The sequence below is a fragment of the Melospiza georgiana genome, chromosome 21 (genome assembly GCF_028018845.1).
Source record: "Melospiza georgiana isolate bMelGeo1 chromosome 21, bMelGeo1.pri, whole genome shotgun sequence".
Taxonomy (NCBI): Eukaryota; Metazoa; Chordata; class Aves; order Passeriformes; family Passerellidae; genus Melospiza; species Melospiza georgiana.
Window position 1 is genome coordinate 11,439,344 of NC_080450.1, and position 22,983 is coordinate 11,462,326.

The window sequence follows — 22,983 nt, forward strand, 5'->3', positions numbered from 1 at the left end:
GGGACTTCTGAGCTGGGGGAAAACCAAACCAGGGTACCCTGACCCAGAGGTTCCCAAATGGAATCCTGACATGGGGGCTCCTGCCTGACCCAGGGCACCCCGGGTCCCGATCCAGAAGCATTCCAAACCAGGACCATCCCTAGCTGGGGGTTTCAGACCTGGGTTCATCCCCAAGTGGCGGCTCTGAACCCAGGGGTCTCCCAGCTCCGGGCCATCCCAAACAGGGCAGGCGGGTGCATGGTCCCCAGCTCTGCAGCACCAGAGTATTTATTGTACCAGGAGAGTTTTATTGAGAGACGCTTTTTGTTTTCTAAAAGGCGACTATTTGAGGGTGGGGGGTCCCCCACACCTCGGTCTATGCAATCCCCGATTCCTGCAGCCAGCTTTTGTACGGGGCTCTGCCCCACCGCCGGCGGTTTCTATTAAAGACACGTGAAACAAACCCAGTGTCCATCCCAGGGGAAAAGGGCTCTGAGTCCCTTAGGGCTGGTCCTGGTCCTGCAGTGGGGATCAGCCCGGGATCAGGGGTCACTCCGGCTGGACCCTGCCATGTGGGGTGGCTGTTTCTGGGGGAGGGGGACCCTGCCCCATCCCATGGCACCAGACCCGTAAAGTTCCCTATAAAACACCAAACCACCATTTTATCCCCCAAACGCTCTCCACCTCCCAGTCCTCCCCCAAGGCGGGGGCAGGAAGGAAGGGCCAGCGCCGCAGGGCGGTTCTCAGCGAGTGGCACACGGATTTATTGGATTTATTGATTGCTTTGGGGTGCTGGTGCCCCCCGGTGCCCACCTGGGGCGGGGGGCACGGCGCGAGCGGGGCGGGGGCGAAGCGCTGCCATTTCCATCCTCCCTCTCGCCCCGGCCGGGCGGGAATGGCTCCACATAAAACAAATCTCTCTATAGTTTCTCTCTCTCTATACAAATATAGAATATATATATATCTCTGCCGATATATATATACAGCTCTTCTCTCTCTGGAAAGGATAAAGGTTAATTTGTCTGTGCATGCACGACCAAAGCCACCAAGCCCCGGGGACAGCGGGTGCCGAGGGACATGCGCCTCCCCCGCCAGCACTCCGAGAGCCGGCGGGGCACATCCTGCATCCCCAGGTTATTGCTGGTCAGGTCCCATCCTGCTCCCAAACAAGCAGGGGGGGAAGAAGCCGAAGAAAGGAGATGCCACTGCAAAGCGCCGGCGAGCTCCTTGTCACCTGGCCAGCACCCAGTGGCACCCGCCTCGGGGCATGGGGGACGTGGTGGCACCGCCCCAGGGTCGTGGGTGCTGCGGGGCAGGGGGGCAGGCACCCGGTTCCAAGGCAAAGTCTGGATAAGGCGAACAAAAATGAAATAAAGAACGGCGGCCGCCCCCAAACCGGGCGCTTTGCCACCCAAAATGGCCCCGTGGCCCTGGGTGCCGGTGGCCGGGGCTGGCCCTGGGTGCCGCACGGATGAGCTCGGGGACGGGGACACTGTCATAGGGCTGTGCTCTCCGATTCCTCCTCCTCCTGCCGCGGGGTCACGCTCGGCCCCGAGAGTCTCTGAGCTGCCTCGGGCGGGTCCCGGCACAGGGCGGCGTCCGGGGACACGTGGAGGGAGGGGACCTCAAAACGGAGCAGACCTGCGGGAGGGCACAGAGATGGGGACACCCACCGGGCTGGCACCGTGTCACTGTCACCACCGGGGGTGGCACCACCGCCCTCTGCTCTGTGGATCCCACCCGAGTCAGGGCAGTGACACCGCTGTCCCCACACACTGCCCGTGTCCCGTGAAGCGCAGGTGACACCGCTGTCCCCACACACTGCCCGTGTCTCCTGAAGCCCTGTCCCACTGAGGGCAGGTGACACCAGCTGTCCCCACACACTGCCCATGTCGCACCGAGCGCAGGTGACACCTCTGTCCCCTCTCCCAGGTGACCCGCAGGGTGAGGCTGCACGTGTGAAGTGACAGGGTGACCATAGCCACAGCAGGCAGTGTCACCGTGTCCCTTGCTGAGAGCAGAGCAACCCCCTCAGACAGAAGAAGCACCTCTGCCACCCCTGCCCAGCTCAAGGACTTTGCTCAGGGACATTTCTCAGAGATGTTGCTCAGGGACATTGCCCAGGGACATTATACAAGGGACATTTCTTAGGGACATTGCCCAGGGACATTTTTCAGGGATATTTCTCAGGGATGTGGCTCAGGGATCTTGTCCCACAATGGCACAGGGGAGCTGCACCTGAGCCAGGGGTGATGCCAGGGGTGATGCCAGGTGTGATGTCAGGGCTGCATCCATGCCAGGGTGCCCTGCCAGGCCCACAGCAATGCGTTGGCAGAGCCACACCGGTGCCAGTGCCACCCAAAGGCAGGTGGCAGCCCCTGGGGACAGAGTGACCGCTCCCTCTCCGCCACTCGTGCCTGCCCACCCCTCACAGGCAGGGCAGGCACGCGGGGACAGAGCCCTGAGTCCTGCCAGACCCCACAGAAGGGACACTGGGACACTTCCCCGGCCTCTGTGTCCTCTGTAGTCCCCAATGCCACCTGCACTTCCCAAGCACGCCCCTGGCTGTCCCCCGCAGCAGCGCAGGGACCCCGGGGGGACACGGCACCACCAGGGCCCAGGGAGAGCAGTAGGGACAGCAGCACAGCTCCGGGGATGCCACATTCCTGGTGACGCTGCCACCTCCCAGGGGACACTGCCAGCTTCCCGATCCCTTGGCACCTCCCTGGGCTCATCACCACCGTCTTGGGGACAGTTCTGCCTTTCCAGGGACATTGTCACCTTCCTGGGGAACCCCGCCACCTTCCCGGGCACATTTCTGCCTTTCCAGTTCCACCTCTCCAGTTCCACCTCTGCGGGGAGGGCGCCACCTCCCAGGGGACACGCGCACCTTCCAGGGCACACCGCTGCCTCCTCAGGGCCACCGTCCCCGTGCCGGGGGTCTCCGCCCCCCTCCCGGGACCCTCCCCCGGGGTTACCTGTGACGGCGCCGTCCCCGGGCGCCGCGCTGTCCGTGCGGGGCGGCTCCGGGGGCTGGGGGGGCGCGGGGGCGGCCGGGGGCGGCTGCGGCGGGGGGGGCAGCGCGGGGCGCGGCCGCGCCTTGGGGGCGGCCCGGGCGCGGGGGGCGGCGGCGGCGGCGGGGGACGGCAGCAGCGGGGGCGGCCCCGCGCCCGGGGGGGCTCCGGGGGGGCCGTACGGGGACGGGGTGCTGGGGGGCGTCGGGGACAGGCTGGCCGGGGACGGGATGGGCGCCAGCTTCTTGGCCCCTGCGGGACAGACACGGCGACAGCGGCGGGTCAGGGCCGCGCCGCCGCGGGCACCCCCGCTCCCCCCGGCCCGCTCCGGTCCTACCTTTGCGCAGCGAGTGCGGGCTCTGCTCGGGGGGCGGCCCCGGGGACAGCTCCGGGGGCCTGAAAGTGCTGGGGCGGGCACGGGGCACGGAACGGGCACGGGGGAGAGACAGAACGGGAAAGAACGGCCAAAAGACAGATGGACAGAAAACGGGGGAAAAAACAGAGAAAAAAAAAAAAAACTCGCGAAATGGGAAAAAGGAAAGAGGGAAAGGGAAAGAAAAGGGGGGGGGGGGGAAAGAAATGGAAGGAAAAGGAAGAAAAAGGGGGGAAAAAACCTCAAAAAAGGAAGAAGGAAAGGAAAGGAAAGGAAAGGGAAGGGGAAGGGGAAGGGGAAGGGGAAGGGGAAGGGGAAGGGGAAGGGAAGGGAAGGGAAGGGAAGGGAAGGGAAGGGAAGGGAAGGGAAGGGAAGGGAAGGGAAGGGAAGGGAAGGGAAGGGAAGGGAAGGGAAGGGAAGGGAAGGGAAGGAAAGGAAAGGAAAGGAAAGGAAAGGAAAGGAAAGGAAAGGAAAGGAAAGGAAAGGAAAGGAAAGGAAAGGAAAGGAAAGGAAAGGAAAGGAAAGGAAAGGAAAGGAAAGGAAAGGAAAGGAAAGGAAAGGAAAGGAAAGGAAAGGAAAGGAAAGGAAAGGAAAGGAAAGGAAAGGAAAGGAAAGGAAAGGAAAGGAAAGGAAAGGAAAGGAAAGGAAAGGAAAGGTTTCAAGCAGATAAAGGCAAAGAATAAAAAGTAAAAGTAAAGTTGAAAAATTAAATAAAATAAAAATAAATGAAAAGTAGAATTAAAACAATGGAAAACAAAGATTAAACATTGGAAATAAAATTAAAACCAGAAAATACAAGAGAATTAAATTATAAAGTTAAGCAGGAAAATTAACAAAGTAAAGAAAACTCAAAAATCATGAAAATATTATTAAAAAATAAAAATAAAACAAAAATCAATGAAAGGAAAACGCAAAAGATGAGCCATACGAATAAAACAGAAAATTGAAAACAAACAGTGGAAGAACAAGAAGAAGAAGAAGAAGAAGAGGGAGAGCCATGAGCTCCTTCCCGCACCCAGCACTCCGCACCCGCTGTCCCCCTCCCGCCCCCCGGGTTCCTCAGCCCCCGGCGCTTGTGTCCCCTCCCCACCAGACCCAGGGTCCCCCCGGGCGGCGGCGACACCCCCAGCCCCCGCAGCCCCCCCAGGGCCCCACGGTTACCTCGGGGGGCCGGCTCCGGCGGCGGGGGCGGGCGGGCGGCTGCCCCGGGGCAGGGGGGGGCGCGGGGTGCGGGCAGAGCCGCGGGGCCGGGGTGGGACAGGGCCAGGGGGACAGGGGGGCACAGGGCCAGGGGGACAGCGGGGGACAGCGCAGGGAGCAGAGCGGGGCGGGCGCGGGGGGGCTGCGGCCACAGCCCGGCCCCAGCGGCGGCGCCCAGGGGGGACAGCGAGCCCGGGGGCTCGGGGAGTCCCCAAGCCGGGGGTCCCCGGGGCCGCCGCTGCGCCAGGCGGCCGCTGGGTCAGCCCTGCTGCAAAGGTACAGAAGCACCATAAAAACTGGCAGAAGTGACACCAAAGCGAGGGGAAATTCGTCAAAGAGCAGAAACCTTGGTGGGCGCGGGCAGCGGCGCGGGAGCCCTCGTGGTGCCGAGTCCCCCCGCTCGTCCCACGGCACGACCCTCCCGGGGCTGCCCCTCCCCAGGTGTGAGCACCCCGGCCCAGCTCTGCTTCACTTTTGGGGCAGAAAAGTGCGATTTAGGAGCTTTCTCCCATGTGGGCTGTGCAGATTGAACTCGGGCTCAGACCCTGGGCACACGAAGGTCTCAGAGGGCTCTGGGTTTCCCAAGGGCTTTCTCTGCACCTTCCTGCAGCAACTCCAGCCCGAAATCCACTAGAGCCCAGTGACACCCGGGCAAGGGGCCCTCAGGAATATCCCTGAAGGCAGCACGGTTCTCATGGGAGTGGCAGGGTGGAGTTGTGCTGGTGGCTGTGGGGATACTGAGCATCCCGTCCTGCTGCCTCGGGACTCTGTTCCTCACTGGGCATGCTGTGCTGTCCTGCTGTCCTGCTGCCCTGGGTCTCTGCTGCTCTCCGGGGATGCAGAGCACCCTCCCCTGCTGAGGTTGTTGCTTGCTGTTTCCTGCTGGCCTCACTCGTGGGGACGGTGCCCGGCTCGGGGACAGGAGGAGCTGCCGCTGTCCTCAGGTGTCCTTACCTTGTCCGCTCGGCTGCCGGGGGGAAGCCGAAGCTGGTGGGAGGTGGAGAGGGCACTGCTGAAATCTCCGGGGGCTGCTCGGGAATGGGCGAGTGGGGCGTGGGGGGCAGCTCGGCGGGCGGCGCCGGGGGCTGCGCGGCCGGGGGTGCCGAGCTCGCCTTGCGCCCCGCGGAGGTGCCGCGGCGAGCCACCCACGACGTGTCCATCACCCTGACGCCCATGCTGGGGACACAGACACGGGGGTCAGCACCTGCCTGGCGGGAGGGCACGGTCAGCACACCCCCGCCACTCCTTTGGGGTCCCTAAAAACACTTCTTCCACCGGGAAACTGCTGGGAATGAAACTACAGGGCAATGGGGCAGGGGAGGGCAGAGTGGGATGGGTTTGTGTCACCCCCAGCGACCTCTCCCTTCCCTGAGAATCAGCACCCACCAGCACCCTCCCAGCACCCTCCCAGCACTCATCCAGCACCCTCCCAGCACCCTCCCAGCACCCTCCCAGCTCCCTGCCAGCACCCTGCCAGCAGCCTGCAGAGGATATGGTACCTTTGGATTTTCCTAAGGCTGCATGGGCAGAAACAAACGATTATTATTGTGAAAACCCTCTAAAACTGCAGAGTGCACAGGGACTGAGGTCACTGCCGGGCAAAGGGGCTGTGAGAGAGGGGGGCTGAGCAGGGACCAGGCTGTGCCAGTGGTGGGACAGCTGGGGGTACCCCCTGGAAATGGAGACATTTTGGGATGGGCAGAGTCCTGGGGTGTTTTCTGGAGCCCACTCAACTCTTTGAGGTTCCTGTGAGGTGTGATGGAGGGGGGACATGCACAGGCTGGGAATGGGCAGCAAATGCTGCAGGCCTTGAGGACAGCAGGACACCTGTCTCTGCCATGGAACAGCCCCAGTGTCACCCCATGTGCCACCCCACTCCCATCTGCAGTGGGCTGGAGGCAGGCATGGAGCCCTGGGTTCACCTGAGCCCCCCCAAGAGCCTGGCATGGAAATCAGGGGCTTCCTGCACCCTGGGACCACCCAACCTCCACCAGCTCAGTGCCACCCACCCCAAAGTGATGCTGAGCATCCTCCCCTGCTGCCCCTGGGGTGGTGTCAGAGCTGCCCCATCCTGTCCCCAGTGCCCCTACCCATCCTTCTTGCACAACCCCAGTGTCCTGCTGTCTGTCCTACCCGTCCTCCCGGCAGAACCCCAGTGTCCTGCTGTCTGTCCTACCCGTCCTTCCTGCAGAGCCCCAGCGTCCTGCTGTCTGTCCTACCCATCCTTACAGAACCCCAGTGTCCTGCTGTCTGTCCTACCCGTCCTTCTTGCAGAACTCCAGCATCATGTTGTCCGTGGCCACGCTGAGCGGGCGCCGCGCTGTCTCGTGCTGCCGGCGCTCGCCGTGCTCCATGTCGGGCGAGGGCATGGAGCTGTAGTTGGCGTTGTGGTTCACGTGCAGGGGGCTGCCGTAGTTGCCCGTCACGTTGAACTCGATCTCTGGGGGGCACAGAGGATGATGGGAGGGGCATGCTTAGGGAGGGGAGGGACTGGGGGTGCTGCCACTGCAGGGATGGGCTCGGTGCTGTGCCAGAGCCCTGCCTGAGCTCCAGCAGCAGAGGGGGCTGGCAAACCAAACCTGGGGGCTCTGAGCCTCTCCCCTGGAGTGCCAGGAGGGCCAGCTGTGCCCAGGCACGCCCTACCTCCCGGGAAGAACCAGTCTGCGTGCTGGATGAGCGGCTCGATGATGCCCACGATCTGCAGCGACAGCGTCGTCATCATCTCCGTCATGTTCCTGGGGTGTGGGGCAGCAGCTCAGCAACTTCCCCAGGCCAGCAGTGTTCCCAGCAGTGTTCCCAGCAGGATCCCCAGCAGTTTTCCCAGTAGGATTCCCAGCGGGATCTGCCCCTCACCCCTTCCCCAGCAGTTTTCCCAGCAGGATTCCCAGCAGGATTCCCAGCAGGATTCCCAGCAGGATTCCCAGCAGGGTTCTCAGCAGGGCTCCCAGCAGGATTCCCAGCAGTTTTCCCATCAGGATTCTCAGCAGGATTCCCAGCAGTTTTCCCAGCAGGATTCCCAGCAGGATTCCCAGCAGGGCTCCCAGAAGGGCTCCCAGTGGGATTCCCAGCAGTTTTCCCAGCAGGATTCTCAGCAGGACTTGCCCCCATCCCTCCCCCAGCACTCACCCCTCGGCCTGTGGCCACAGCAGGTTGGGTCCCAGCACGATGGCCACGTTGCTCGGGGTCATTTTGTTGATATCCTGGTACTCGGTCAGCTTGGCCAGGAATTTAATCACGTACCTGGAGAGCAGATCCCAAAGGGATCAGTGCATGGGCCTCACCCCCTGTGTCCCCTCCGCGTGTCCTTCTGGCCCAGGCTCACCTGATGTTGTTGTAGTTGGCTTTGGGCAGCTTCTCGCAGGCGTTCCAGAGAGCCTGCAGCCGTTTCTCCTGCTCTGGGATGCTGCAGGGAGGGGAGAGGGTGTTATTCCCCATCCCCACCCTGCCCTGGGGCTGAGGACCCTGCCAGCCCCACCCCTGGCGACCCTGTGAGACCCTCAGGCTGCCACCAACATTATGGAAGTAAATAAAGTCCCAAAACCTGTCCCAAGGGGAAAGAATCCCTTTGGATTTCCTCTCAGCACTTCATGGCTCTCAGAGCCCAGAGGAAAGATCCCAAATGCTGTGAACTGTGCCAGGAAAAGCCCAGAGCATCCCTGGGGACTCAGACGGTCCCTGCCCATGCCACTGAGGAATGGGGGGACAGCCCAGACTCACTTGGAGGCCTGGATCCACTCCTCGTACAGCTCGAAGGTCATCAGGGGCTCGGGCAGCTCCCGCAGGTAGGACTTGAGGGCTCCTGTGGCACACAGGGGACACAGCATTGGCACTGCAGGTGGCACTGGCTGTTGGGCACCAAGTGGTTTTCCTCCTGGGCATTTGGACCCATGTCCCCCCAGCCTTCCCTCCACCACCCCCTGAGCACCCCCTGAGCACCCACTGGTGTCCCCATCTTGGAGCAGCCTGTGGCACCCCCAACCCAGTGCCCACCTTGGCACCCTGCAGCCCCTCTGAGCACCTTCCCTCTGCATGGCAGCACCTCTCTGGGGCAGCCACTGTCCTAGTTTGTGTCACCTGCCTGCTCGCTGAGCGGACACCCTGGCCCATTAGACAGGCCATTAATTAATGACAAGATTAATTGAACAAAATCAGAGCCAGCGTCAACCCCTGGACGGCACCACTGGTTCCTGGTCTCCAGCTGGACTTGGTGCCACCGATCCCCCACTGGGTGCCCTTGGGGGGGTGCCTGGAGGGGTCCCCCCACCCCGAGGAGCCCCACCTGCGATGGCGTGGGGGTCAGCTGAGTACTCCTGCACGTCCACCACGCAGCAGTCCAGGGCAGCCTTGAGCTTCTTCAGCTTGGAGGCCGAGGGAGCCACTCGGAAGAGACCCTGGCCAGAGGAGAGAGTTGGGGACACCTGGGACCCCATCCATCGTGCCCAGCAAGGGTTGGGCATGGGACCCACCTCCTCCTGCACCCCCCAATTCCATCAGGGACCCGTCTCCTCCTGCATCACCATCCCAGCAGCACCCACCTCCTCCTGCATGCCCATCCCAGCAGTGCCCACCTCCTCCTGCATGCCCATCCCAGCAGTGCCCACCTCCTCCTGCATGCCCATCCCAGCAGCACCCACCTCCTCCTGCCTCCCCATCCCAGCAGTGCCCACCTCCTCCTGCATGCCCATCCCAGCAGTGCCCACCTCCTCCTGCATCTCCATCCCAGCAGTGCCCACCTCCTCCTGCATCTCCATCCCAGCAGTGCCCACCTCCTCCTGCCTCCCCATCCCACAGGGACCCACCTCCTCCTGCATCTCCCAAACCCAGCAGCACCCACCTCCTCCTGCATGCCCATCCCAGCAGCGCCCACCTCCTCCTGCATCCCCATCCCACAGGGACCCACCTCCTCCTGCACCCCCCAATTCCATCAGGGACCCGTCTCCTCCTGCATCCCCATCCCACAGGAACCCACCTCCTCCTGCATGCCCATCCCAGCAGTGCCCACCTCCTCCTGCATGCCACATTCCAGCAGCATGGTGACACAGGCCTCCACGGGGAAGGCGATCTCCCTCCCGCTGACAGCCAGGTGCTCCTCCAGGGGCTTCCCAAAGGAGGGCTTCTCCACCCACGCCTCTGTGACGGGCAGAGGGGGCAGAGGAGAGGGAGGGTGGTGCCAGATCCAGCAGCCCCTCCCCAAAAGGCCCTTGGGGTGGGCTGGGATGGGATAATGGGATAATGGGATAATGGGATGGGATGGGATGGGATGGAATCCATGGGATGGGATGGGATGGGATGGGATAGGGAAGGGGATGGGGATGGGGATGGGGATGGGGATGGGGATGGGGAAGGGGATGGGATGGGGATGGGATGGGGATGGGATGGGATGGGATGGGGATGGGATGGGATGGGATGGGATGGGATGGGGAAGGGGATGGGATGGGAAGGGAAGGGGATGGGATGGGATGGGATGTGATGGGATAGGGAAGGGGATGGGGATGGGGATGGGGATGGGGATGGGGATGGGGATGGGGATGGGGATGGGGATGGGGATGGGGAAGGGGATGGGATGGGGATGGGATGGGATGGGGATGGGAGGGGATGGGATGGGATGGGATGGGATGGGATGGGATGAGATGGGATGGGATGGGATGGGATGGGATGGGATGGGATGGGATGGGATGGGATGGGATGGGATGGGATGGGATGGGATGGGGAAGGGGATGGGATGGGGATGGGGAAGGGAAGGGAAGGGAAGGGGATGGGATGGGATGGGATGGGATCCCCTCCCAGCTCTGGGGCAGGTGGGATGCAGGCAGGACAAGCAAAGGGAGGGTGCTCAGCTGTCCCTGTACAGTCACAGCCCCTCGGTGCCACAGGCAGGGACAGACCTGTGGGCACTCACCCTGCTGGGCTTTGATCTGTGGCAGGAAGTTCTGCAGGAGCGCCAGGGATTTGCGGTGGTACTCGGCCTGCACCTCGATCAGCTGTGGGGACACAGCACCAGGGTCACTGTACTGCTGGGACAGGAACAGGGACAGGGACAGCCCGGGGCTTGGCACTTACAGTTTGAAAATAGTTTGCATAGTCGACTTCTTTGGCCACAAAATTGTACATGTCAGCGGAGAGCTGGTCCTGCGGGGGCAGAGGTTATGTCACTGTCACTGTCCCTGCCCTGCAGCCCTGGTGCCACCAGCAGGGCCCTTCCCCAGCCACCAGCAGGGAGCAGCTCGGTCCAGTGGGAGCCAGGGTGGCACAGGGTTAAGGCTGGTGTGGCAGGGGAGCTCAGGGGAGCTCAGGGGAGCTCAGCTCCCCCACTGCAGCCTGAGCAGGGCCCAGCTCCCCACAAAGTGCACAAAGAGGGGAGATTGGACTCCCTGTTATGCCAGGGAAGGGGGGAAAGTCCCTCTGAGTGCTTGAAAATGGCAGAAATCAATGACCCAGCACAGAGAAGGTGGAGAAATGTCTCTGCCAAGGTTGGATGAACCCAGTGCTGAGCTCTGCCAGGGAATGGGAGCCCCTCCAGCTCCGGGATGTGGAGGATGGGCATGGAGCAGTGGGGATGTCCTGCCTGGCTGGGGAGCATCACCCCCAGCCTCTGAGGTGTGTTTGGGGCCCAGAAGAGAGGCAGCACAGGCAGGGGAAGGAAGGTGCAGAGTGGGCTGGGAGGAGAGGCTGCAGCTTTCCCCAGGGTCTGGGAGCCCGCAGACCCCTCGGCCAGGGGCACCCCCTACCCTGCAGATCTCCACTCTGTTGGCCGCCTCCTCCATCTCCTCCCTGAGAGCGTCGGCTTTGGCCCCCGAGGGCTGCAGGTTGCTGGCCAGACCCGAGGACTTCACCGACTGCTGCCACCTGTGGGAGGGACAGCGACAGTCGGGGCCTGACCGTGTCCCAGGGCCCTGCAGGGTCATCACGGTCCCCAGGGCTGAGCAGCACGGAGACAATCCCAGTCCAGCTGGGACTGAGCCCCACTCCCAACCCCAGCCCCACAGCACTGCACACAGCAGGGAGGGAATTCCCTTCAGCAGGACAAGGAGACACATCCAGGCGGCAAGAGAGGAGAAAGGCATGGGAGAGCCTAGGCATGATGCTGGGGACTGTGGACAGCTCTCAGATCTCTCCCAGGACACTCTGGAGTGAGTGTTTGGACGACTCAGGGGTGCCATGGGACAATCCTGAGTCATCCCTACTCCTCTCGGTGTCACTGCAGGGACAGGAGCACCCGGCTCTGCATCAGAACTCACCAAGACAAGGTAAAAAATACAAAATAACCCTTTCTGCCAGAAAAAAAAATACACTTCTGCTGCAGAGAACAGGCAAGGAAAAGGAATCCATGGGTTCTGCAGACAGGAGCAGAAATGGTGGCTCCTTGCAGAGCTGGGCTCAAGCCCCCAGAGGCACAGCCAGGGCTCCCTGTCCCAGGGGAGCTGCGATGCCAGGGCTCGAGAGCTGCTCTCCTGGAGCCACCCATGCCTTGGCAAGGTTTATTTCTCATAAAACCCTTGAAGGCACTTCTTACCTCGTCCTGGAGGAGTCCATGTCCAGCACGAGCTTGGCCAAGTGCTTCCTCTGCTTTTGGATATTTGGGATTTCCACCTGTGGCAGCACAAGGGAACAGGAGGAGGTGACAGCCCTGGAGAGGTGTCCAGGGCTGGGTGGGTGAGGATGCACCTCCCTAATGTCACATCCTCAGGGACAGGGCGGGCACCCCAGGCTCACCTCAGCCAGCACAAAGGGCACCCCAGGATCCCCAGGCTCACCTCAGCCAGCACAAAAGGCACCCCAGGCTCACCTCAGTCAGCACGAAGGGCACTCCAGAACCCACAGCTCACCTCAGCCAGCACGAAGAGCGGCTCGATGACGTCCCGCTCCACCTGCAGCTCAAAGTGGATCAGCTCCTGTGCCAGCTTGTCCTCAGCCTCCCCGCACAGCCGCAGCATCTTCCTGCAGGGACAGGCATGGCTGGGGACACTCCCAGCACATCCCAGGGCAGTGCAGACCCATTGCAGCCCCAGCCCCCCTTACCCCAGCAGGGAGTCATCCCCCAGCACGGCCGATCCCTCCATCAGACACTGCGCCAGCGTCGTCAGCGGCAGCTTCTTCTGCAGAGAGAGACGGGCTGTGTTCCCCCTGGATACCCCAGATTCCTGGATCCCCCCAGTTCCCCACGTCCCCAGATCCCTGGATCCTGCTGCCCTAACCGAGCGCTTGTCGGCGTCCAGGCCCTGCTGGCCCTGCAGACAGGCCGTCAGCTTCTTGTGGGTGCTGTGGGACACCTGCTTCACCAGCTCCAGCCGCTTCTCCACCTGTGGGAGTGACAGAGCCCATCACTGGGGATCTCATCACCGGGGATCCCATCACCCAGGGATCCCATCACCGGGGATCCCATCACCCAGGGATCCCATCACTGGGGATCCCATCACTGGGGATCCCATCACCGGGGATCCCATCACTGGGGATCCCATCACCCGGGGATTCCATCACCCAGGGATCCCATCACCGGGGATCCCATCACTGGGGATCCCATCACCGGGGATCCCATCACTGGGGATTCCATCATCCAGGATCCCATCACCCGGGGATTCCATCACCCAGGGATCCCATCACTGGGGATCCCATCACCAGGGATCCCATCACCCAGGGATTCCATCACCCAGGATCCCATCACTGGAGTATCCCATCACCCATTACCAGGGAACCCATAACCCCAGGATCTCATCACCCCAGAATCCCATCACCTGAGATCCCACCCCTGGAGTGGCTGGGATGCTGTGGCACCACCAGGGAGCTGCTGATGAGTGCAGCCCCCCGAGAGGTGCCCAGGCTCCCATGGGCACCGAGGGATGGCTCAGAGGGAGCCTCACCTGCAGCAGATCCTCGCTCAACACCTCGGTCTTCTCGGCTCTGCAGGACAAAAGAGGACAGGAGTCATTGGTGAAGGGTGTGGGACACACAGCAGCAGCCCCTGCACACCACGGAGCCCGGGATGTGCTTTTCCTCTGGGATGCAGGGGGGATTCAAGGCTCTCTGCTCCCACCAGCCATGCCTCATCCCCTAAGGAAGGAAACGATGGAGCATCTCCACGGTCACTGCCAGGCACCACACCACTCCAGGGCCTGCTGCCCATCTCTGCCTTGTTTTCCCGCTATTGCCAGGAAAGCAGGGATGCAGATTCCCAGAAGGAAGCGGGCAGTGCTCCCAGAGAGGCGCTGTGGCTGCGGCTCCCCGGGCTCCCCGCATGGCTGAGCCTCCTTGCACGGGGGCAGCCATGGGATGGAGGTGGCAGCTGCTGCCCGGGCCCCGCCAGACCCTTTGCTGCTCACTGCAGACGGATTTACCGCTCCAGAGCCGCTGCCTTCCCGAGGGAGCAGCGCCGGGATGCAGGAGACACAAACCCGCCGTCCTCGGCCCCCAGACCCGCAGCAACCAGAGCCCGGGACCCTGCACCACAGCTGCTCAGGCTCAGTTAAACCATCACATCCGGATCATTTGTTCTGTTTCCCAGGGTTTTTAACAACTTCAGTGCATCCTTTCACTTGGAAAAATGATCTCTGTCAGTTTGAGCTGGGGCAGAGCTGTCACTCAGCCAATCGGTCCCTAAAGGTTCCTCAGGGGATAGAGAGAGTTTGGTGCTGCCATCCTGCAAACAGCACCTTCATTTCCTGAGCCTGGGCCCTTCCTGCCCTCCGAGCTGGATTCTCAGCTTGGAGACAGGGAGGGAAATGTTGGAGCAGTGGAAATAAGGAGCAAACACAGAGAAAGGGTCAGACAGTGAGCACAACATGGGAGAGGCTCACACACAAGTCCATCTCAGCCAAAGCCTTGCAAAAAGTGCAAATCACAGAATCATAGAGTGGTCTGGGTTGGAAGGGACCTTAAAGTCCATCCAGTGCCACCCTTGCCATGGCAAGGACTTGTCCCACTGTCCCAGGGACACCTCCCACTGTCCCAGGCTGCTCCAGCCCCAGTGTCCAGCCTGGCCTTGGGCACTGCAGGGATCCAGGGGCAGCCCCAGCTGCTCTGGGCACCTGTGCCAGGGCTGCCCAAATCAACTGCATTAAATCTGCCTTGGCCATGAAAGATGTCCCAGCACCTGATTTAAGGTGGTTTAAAAATAAATTAAATTAAATTGAATCCTGTTTATGTTAATTTTAAAGATTAGTTGTTGAAATGAACAGATTAGATCCTCTCTAAGGAGCACTGCCCACCTGGGAGCAAGAGCTGAGCAGCTTCTCCTCCTCCTCTGGGAATCACCTTCACTTTCATTTAGACAGGATTGGAAGTGACACAGAATTAGCACAAACAGGGAAAAAAGCAGCAAATATCCACGGGCACAGCCACACGTCTGTCCCAGCTTGGGATATTTTTAGCCTCCTGAAGGAGTGGGAGGTGGCAGGGAGTGAGGCACCACTGGCACGTCCCTGCTGCTCACTCCCCAGGAATCACTTCCTCACTTGAGCAGAAGAAGGGATTTTTTCCTGTTTTCTCCTCTCCCAGGCAGGAGGTGGGTGGGATTTGCACATCCCAGGTCCCACGGGCAGCTCTCTCTCCCAGCAGCCACATCCCAGCCCAGGCTATGCCCTGAGGTGTGTTTGGGCAGCAGAAAACAACATTTCAAAGAGAATAACAAAACATGGCCTTGATGTGTTTTAAAGGACATTCTCAGTGTGAGAAACCCCTGTGGAGAGCATCCCCCGTGCCAGCCCTGCACAGACAGCCCTGCTCCCTGCCAGGGAGGAACTGGGCTTGGAAGAGGGGGAACAGCCAGGCTGCAGCGTTTTATGGATTGGGATAAGTAAAGGGGCTCCAATCAATCCCATTCAAGGATGGGTGATGGTCCCTCTGCCTCCCAAGAGAGAGGGCAGGGACCCCCCCAGTTTCCCTGTCTGGTCCCTAATTCCCTAAAACTTCGTTCCATATGAGTTACAATCATCCTGAAGGAGCACCCCTTGGGGACACAGCCAGCATCCCCAACTCCCAACTTTTCCTCTTTCCTTTTGGCAAATAAAATCCTGCTCCTCCCCCTCCACCCGAGCCATTTTCCCCAGCACAACCCCGGGCCCTGTCCCTGCAGGTAGCTGGGAAAAGGGACAGTGACCATGGGGAGCCAAAGCCAACGAGAGGCGACACAGCCATGGCATGCTTGGGCTTTGCTGCTGCACAAGTTCACTGCTGCCAGCAGAAATCAACCCCAATCAAGCAAATTCTGTTGATTCCCAAATAAATACATGAGTTTCCAAAGCCTTGGCCTGGGGAGGTGCAGCAGAGCCGCTGCTTCCCTGGAGCATCTCCTGGTGCCAGCCAACTCTCCTGGCTGGACCACCCAGCACTGTCCCCTGCCACCGTCCCACTCTGGTGCCTCAGCCACCCACAACAGGGAGCTGCCGGCCTTGGACTTGACCCTGAGCCTGCAGAACTCCAAGGATTTCATGGCAATTAATCCCTGAAAGATAAAGCATTACCCCCGGTGTGGGGACAGCAGGAGCAGGGATGAATCTGCAGCAGGGGCAGGGATGAACCATCCCCATTGTCAGAGCATGTCCATGGTGCCCCACAAAGCCCCTCACCTCCATCTCCTGCCCAAACACCCCTTTGGCCCTCGCTGCAGCCTGCTCAGAAATATTTAATCACTATTTAATTACCAGTGCTCATTCCCTGATTTCTCTTTGCTTTAGCCTAAAAATAGCTCCACCAGTGGAGAGGAGGCACAAACACCCAGCCGAGGCAGTGCCGTGCTGATTCCCGGGGCTGGGTGTGTCACATATCCTGCCCGAACACAGGGACAGGCCTGGCTCCATCCCCTCCTGTCCCACATGGACACAGGGACAGGCCTGGCTCCATCCCCTCCTGTCCCACACGGACACAGGGACAGACCTGGCTCCATCCCCTCCTGTCCCACACGGACACAGGGACAGATCTGGCTCCATCCCCTCCTGTCCCACACGGACACACGGACAGGCCCGGCTCCATCCTCAGCTCCATCCCCTCCTGTCCCACACGGACACAGGGACAGATCTGGCTCCATCCCCTCCTGTCCCACACGGACACGGACACAGGGACAGGCCCGGCTCCATCCCCTCCTGTCCCCTCCTGTCCCACATGGACAGGGGGACAGACCTGGCTCCATCCCCTCTTGTCCCACATGGTCACAGGGACAGGCCCGGCTCCATCCCCTCCTGTCCCACATGGACACCGGGACAGGCCCAGCTCCATCCCCAGCTCCATCTCCTCCTGTCCCACATCCCAGACATGAGGACAGGCCCGGCTCCATCCCCTCCTGTCCCACAGCCCACATGGACACAGGGACAGGCCTGGCTCCATCCCCGGCTCCATCCCCTCCTGTCCCACAGCCCACATGGACACAGGGACAGGCCTGGCTCCATCCCCGGCTCCATCCCCTCCTGTCCCACATGGACACAGGGACAGGCCCGGTTCCATCCCCTCCTGTCCCATATGGACACATGGACAGGCCCGGCTCCATCCCCAGCTCCATCCCCTCCTGTCCCACATGGACACAGGGACAGGCCCGGCTCCATCCCCAGCTCCATCCCCTCCTGTCCCACATCCCAGACATGAGGACAGGCCCGGCTCCATGCCCTCCTGCGAGAACATTCCAGGCGCTGGAGTCCCCAGAACCCAGAGGGGAGGCTGGGCAGTGAGGTTCATCCCCAGCCCCTGGGGAAAGCACTGGGCATCCTCTGCGTTTGCCAGAGGGAGGAGGGAGCCCTCCCTCGGTGTCAGCACCAGCCCTGGAAGTGCCGGGCTCCGCATCCACGCTGGATCTGCCCCAAGGCCGTGCTGTCCCCATCTTCTGCCGCCCCCTGAGCTCTCGTGGCCACTGCCTCCCTGGGGACACAGATCATGGCTCAACCCGGCACCCGCCGAGCCCCGCCGAGCCGCCGGTTTTTCCCAGCGTCTTTTCAGCAGGCAAGAAGCAAAACATCAAATATTGATATCCTCAAATCGCTGCTCAGCTCCCCCGGGAAACGACTCTGACTGCAACATCCAGCGCCACGCAGGGACGCGACCCGGCTGGCGCTTCTCGGGTGCGGGTGACATGGTGCGACAGCCTGGGGACACAGTGGGGGGATCACAGCCCCGTGATCACAGCCCGGGGGCACAGCCCGGGGACACAGCCCGGGGGCACAGCCTGGTGATCACAGCCCGGTGATTCACAGCCCGGGGGGCACAGCCAGGGGGCACAGCCTGGGGGACAGAGCCTGGTGATCACAGCCCGGGGGCACAGCCCAGGGACACAGCTGGGGGGCACAGCCCGGGGACACAGTCCAGTGATCACAGCCTGGGGACACAGCCAGGGGACACAGCCCAGTGATCACAGCCCGGGGGCACAGCCAGGGGACACAGCCCAGTGATCACAGCCCGGGGACACAGCGCCGTGATCACAGCCCGGTGATTCACAGCCCGGGGGGCACAGCTTGGGGACACAGCCTGGGGGACAGAGCCCGAGGGGCACAGCCTGGGGGCACAGCCCGGTGATCACAGCTTGGAGGGCACAGCCGGTGATCACAGCCGGGGGACACAGCCTGGGTACACAGCCCGGTGATCAAAGCCCGGGGGCACAGCCCGGGGAGCGTTGCCCACCCGGGGCCAGGGCTGGCTCTGCCAGGCTGCAGCAGCAGCAGGAGCAGGCAGGGAGGGCTGCAGCTGCTTCCCTCCATCCTGCCCACAGCTGGGCAAAGCGAGGGAAGCAAAGCAAAATGGGAGACAGAGTCTGCAAGGCAGAAAAGCCTCCTGTCCTCATTTCCCGCTGCCTTCCCGCGGCCAGCTCGGTGCTGGCATCACTTTGGCACGGGATGCTCGGGGCCCTCTGCTCCCGGCGCTTCCCTCCCTGGGGCCGCATCCCCAGCTCGCTTCCATCCCGATTTAGCAGCCCTGGAGGAGCCCCTGCAGGGCGCAGAGCCCTGAGGCAGCTGGAGCAGGGACAGAACCCTCAGCCCGCTCGCTCCATGAATATTCCAGGCTGCCAGCGCTGTCTCTTTGCGAGGAGGATAAAAATATCCCCGGGGCTGCCGAGATCCGCCGGCTCCGGAGCCGAAAGCCCCGGGGGTTCTGCTGGCAGCAGTCATGGGCACCCCGAGGTGCAGATGGGGAGCCCGGCTATTTACAGGGTGCTGTTCCCTCCTGCAAACCCCGCTGGGAAAATCCCAGGCGGTGCTTTTATTCCATCTGCCCTTATTCCGTGCAAGCAGGAAATGTCCTTCCTTCTTGCCGGGCATTCCTGCAGCACCAGGAATAAACCCGCGGTGTTTAAAGGCTTTGTCTGGAGGAGCGGCCGTCCTGGGGCTTGGAGAAGCATCTCCCTGTGAGCCAGCGAGGTGACATCCAGCCCCAAAGGCCACCACTGCCCCCGGGATGGCGGACCCAGCGTGAGATGCTCAGAAAAGTCGAGGAGGAAAAACCCATTCCCGGTGAGCGGCATCCCCTCGGTGCCGCTGGGGAGCCCGAAGTGCCATCCTGCACATGCTCGATTTAATCCCCATGGGAAAAAATCCCCACGGAGCCCATCCTGGGAAATTCCCAGGGCTGCCGGAGTGACTGAGGTGACATCCTGGTGCCACTGTCCCGATGGGACGGACAAACACAAATAGAGGTAAAAGCACTTTGCAGGAAACATCCTCAGAATGATCTACAGTCACTCTTTGGCTTCTCCTCCTTCTTCCACCTCACGGAGATAAATATCCCTGCCCCTCACAGACTGGCACAGGAATTCTTCCCAAGGTTGGGTACCAGGTCTGGGCTGGGCTGAGCATCCCCAGTTCTTTCTGTCAAGTGAAATGACAAAAAAATCCACCCAAACCCAAAGTAAATTAAATAAATAAATACAAACCAAAATACAGTAAAATAAACGCCATGCTCAGGGCCCAGCAGAGGTTCCAGTCTCCTCCTCCAGCTCCTGTGGAGCTGCAGCTCTCCCCAGTGGGAACAGGGGCTCCGTGCTGGCTCCCAGCATCCAAGTGGAGCCGGGACACGGAGCAGCGAGTCCTGGAACAGCCTCCCCCTGGCGCTCGCCACCGGAGGCACTGCCGGGCTCCCGGCGCTCCCGCACCACGGTCCCACAGCACGATCCCAGCGCCACGTTCCCTGTGCCACGTTCCCAGTGCCACGTTCCCTGTGCCACACTCCCTGTGCCACACTCCCAGTGCCACATTCCCTGTGCCACATTCCCAGTGCCACACTCCCAGTGACACATTCCCTGTGCCACACTCCCAGCGCCACATTCCCAGTGACACATTCCCTGTGCCACACTCCCAGCGCCACATTCCCTGTGCCACACTCCCAGTGCCACGTTCCCTGCGCCACATTCCCAGTGCCACGTTCCCTGTGCCACATTCCCTGTGCCATACTCCCAGTGCCACATTCCCTGTGCCACATTCCCTGTGCCACACTCCCAGTGACACATTCCCTGTGCCACACTCCCTGTGCCACCTTCCCAGTGCCACGCTCCTTGTGCCACATTCCCAGTGCCACGCTCCCTGTGCCACACTCCCAGTGCCACATTCCCAGTGCCACATTCCCTGTGCCACATTCCCAGTGCCATGTTCCCTGTGCCATGTTCCCTGTGCCATGTTCCCAGTGCCACGCTCCCAGTGCCACAATCCCAGTGCCACATTCCCTGTGCCACATTCCCTGTGCCACGCTCCTTGTTCCACATTCCCAGTGCCACATTCCCGCTCCACATTCCCACTGTACATTCCCACACTGCCCCTGCACAGCACTCCCACACCACTCCCATGCCCGCACTCCCTTCAGACCCTGGAACTGTCCGGCACTGCTGTACCTGCCTGCACTGCTGCACCTGCCTGCACTGCTGTACCTGCACTGCTGTACCTGCCTGCACTGCTGCACCTGCCTGCACTCTCGTACCTGCCTGCACTGCTGCACCTGCCTGCACTCTCGTACCTGCCTGCACTGCTGTACCTGCCTGGCACTGCTGCACCTGCCTGCACTCCCATACCTGCCTGCACTGCTGCACCTGCCCCGTGCTCCCTGCCCAGCACTGCTGTACCTGCCTGCACTGCTGTACCTGCCTGCACTGCTGCACCTGCCTGCACTGCTGTACCTACACTACTGTATCTGCCTGCACTCCCACACCTGCCTGCACTGCTGTACCTGCCTGCACTGCTGTACCTGCCTGCACTGCTGTACCTACACTACTGTATCTGCCTGCACTCCCGCACCTGCCTGCACTGCTGTACCTGCCTGCACTCCCATACCTGCCTGCACTCCCGTACCTGCCTGCACTGCTGTACCTGCCTGCACTGCTGTACCTACACTGCTGTACCTGCCTGTACTGCTGTACCTACACTGCTGTACCTGCCCCGTGCTCCCTGCCTGCACTCCTGCGCCTGCCTGCACTGCTGTACCTGCCTGCACTGCTGCACCTGCCTGCACTGCTGTACCTGCCTGCACTGCTGCACCTGCCTGCACTCCCGTACCTGCCTGCACTGCTGCACCTGCCTGCACTGCTGCACCTGCCTGCACTCCCGTACCTGCCTGCACTGCTGTACCTGCCTGCACTGCTGGACCTGCCTGGCACTGCTGTACCTGCCTGCACTGCTGCACCTGCCTGGCACTCCCGCACCTGCCCCGTGCTCCCTGCCCGGCACTGCTGTACCTGCCCACATTCCCACTCCTCCCGGCGCTCCCGCAGCCGCTGCCAGCCGGGCCGTGGCTGCTCAGGGCCGCGGGGCAGCGCCGCCGGTGTCGGGGGCACACGGGGGCATGGGCGGTGCCAGCCAGAGCCCTGGCGATGCCGCGGGGCACACAGGGGTATGAGCGGTGCCAGCCGGAGCCCTGGCGATGCCGCGGGGCACACGGGGGCACGGGCGGTGCCAGCCGGAGCCCTGGCGATGCCGTGGGGCACATGGGGGCACGGGCAGTGCCAGCCGGAGCCCTGGCGATGCCGCGGGGCTACGGAGCCACCGCTCCATCTGTGCCAGTGCCCCAGTGCCGCCACGGGAAGGGAAATAAATAAATCCTCTTCCCGCCCCCCCGCCCTCCGGTACAAAATCTCCAGGAATTACACAACAGCCACTGCCAAACCCAGGCCTGGCCATGCATGGCACACACGGCATTCCCGTGGGCATTCCCGTGGGCACGGCTCCGGCTCCAGAGCCCCAGAGTGCTCCCAGCCCCTCGGCCAGCAGGGCCATCCTGGGGTGCTGGGGGGGCAGGGCAGTGGGGCACCCCACAGCATCGGAGCTGTGTCCCCACAGCCCTGGGACAGATGGGATGGCAGGACAGGGGGACAGGCAGGGAGCAGTGGGTAAAGGGGACAAGGAGTGGGGCAGGGCAGGTGTAGGCGGGCAGGCAGGGGTTAACTGGCAGGGAATGGGCAAGAGGGATGTAAGGGGTGGGTACGGGGGCAGTGGGGCAGGCAGAGAACAGACAGAGGGACAGGCAGAGGGGCAGGGAGCAGGGCCAGGGCAGGGAGTGGGGCACAGTGAGGACAGAGGGTGTCGGACAGGGAGCAGGGCAAGGGGCACACAGAGAGCAGGAGGGCTGTGGGGCAGGCAGGGAGCAGGTAGGGAGTGGGATTGGGGCCAGTGGGGCAAGCAGGACCCAGGCACGGAGCAGGAGCAGTGGGGCAGGCAGTGCGGCAGTGGCACAGGTACAGCATCAGGGCACTGGGGCAGGAAGGGAGGAGGGGCAGGCAGGGAGTGGGATGAGTGTGGGATGAGGGCAGTGAGGCTGCCAGAGAGCAGACAGGGAGTAGGAAGAGTGGGGCAGGCAGCGAGGGGGCAGAATCAGGTTAGTGGAGCAGGCAGGACGCGGGGAGGGGGCAGAATCAGGGCACTGGGGCAGGCAGGATACATGGGATCGGGGCGGTGGGGCCGGCACGGAGCGGGCAGGGAGCTGGGAACGGGCAGGTGCGGGTGCGGCGGGGCGGGCGGGAGCAGGCAGGGCGCGGGATGGGGCTGTGGGCAGGGCTGGGTCCGTCCCCATCCCATCCCCATCCCATTCCATCCCATTCCATGGATCCCATCCCATCGCACCCCATCCCATTCCATGGATCCCATCCCATCCCATCGCACCCCATCCCATTCCATGGATCCCATCCCATCCCATCCCATCCCACCCCATCCCATTCCATGGATCCCATCCCATCCCACCCCATCCCATTCCATGGATCCCATCCCATCCCACCCCATCCCGTCCCCACCTGCCCACGGTCTGGTTGGCGAGCTGGCGCATGCGGTTGAATTGCTTCTTCATGGTGGCGGCGGTGCGGGCGGGCAGCGGGGCCGGGGGCAGCGGGCCGCCCCTCCCGCATCCCCGCCCGGCGCCGAGCCGGGCCGGGCCGAGCCGAGCCGAGCCGGGCCGAGCGGGCCCCGCCGCCCCTGCGCCTCTCCGCGCCTCCGCCTGCGCTCCGCGCCCCCCGCGCCGCCCCGCACCGCCCCC

At 62.4% G+C, this 22,983-nt stretch overlaps 1 protein-coding gene across 1 annotated transcript; it reads right to left on the reverse strand.

Moving 5' to 3' along the window:
• Nucleotides 1-267: 267 nt before the first annotated feature.
• ARHGAP44 (Rho GTPase activating protein 44) lies at nucleotides 268-22,861 on the reverse strand. The gene is made up of 21 exons (XM_058038971.1): nucleotides 22,745-22,861; nucleotides 13,425-13,464; nucleotides 12,762-12,866; nucleotides 12,586-12,662; nucleotides 12,393-12,504; nucleotides 12,080-12,156; nucleotides 11,295-11,412; nucleotides 10,627-10,695; nucleotides 10,466-10,547; nucleotides 9,569-9,696; nucleotides 8,846-8,957; nucleotides 8,284-8,365; nucleotides 7,889-7,969; nucleotides 7,693-7,806; nucleotides 7,210-7,301; nucleotides 6,826-7,006; nucleotides 6,066-6,083; nucleotides 5,521-5,742; nucleotides 3,331-3,398; nucleotides 2,958-3,245; nucleotides 268-1,620 (listed from the first exon to the last, which is right to left on the reverse strand). Exons 1-21 carry the CDS (start codon nucleotides 22,795-22,797, stop codon nucleotides 1,475-1,477), a joined length of 2,265 nt encoding a protein of 754 aa, XP_057894954.1. The 5' UTR covers nucleotides 22,798-22,861; the 3' UTR covers nucleotides 268-1,474.
• Between the last annotated feature and the right edge of the window lie 122 nt (nucleotides 22,862-22,983).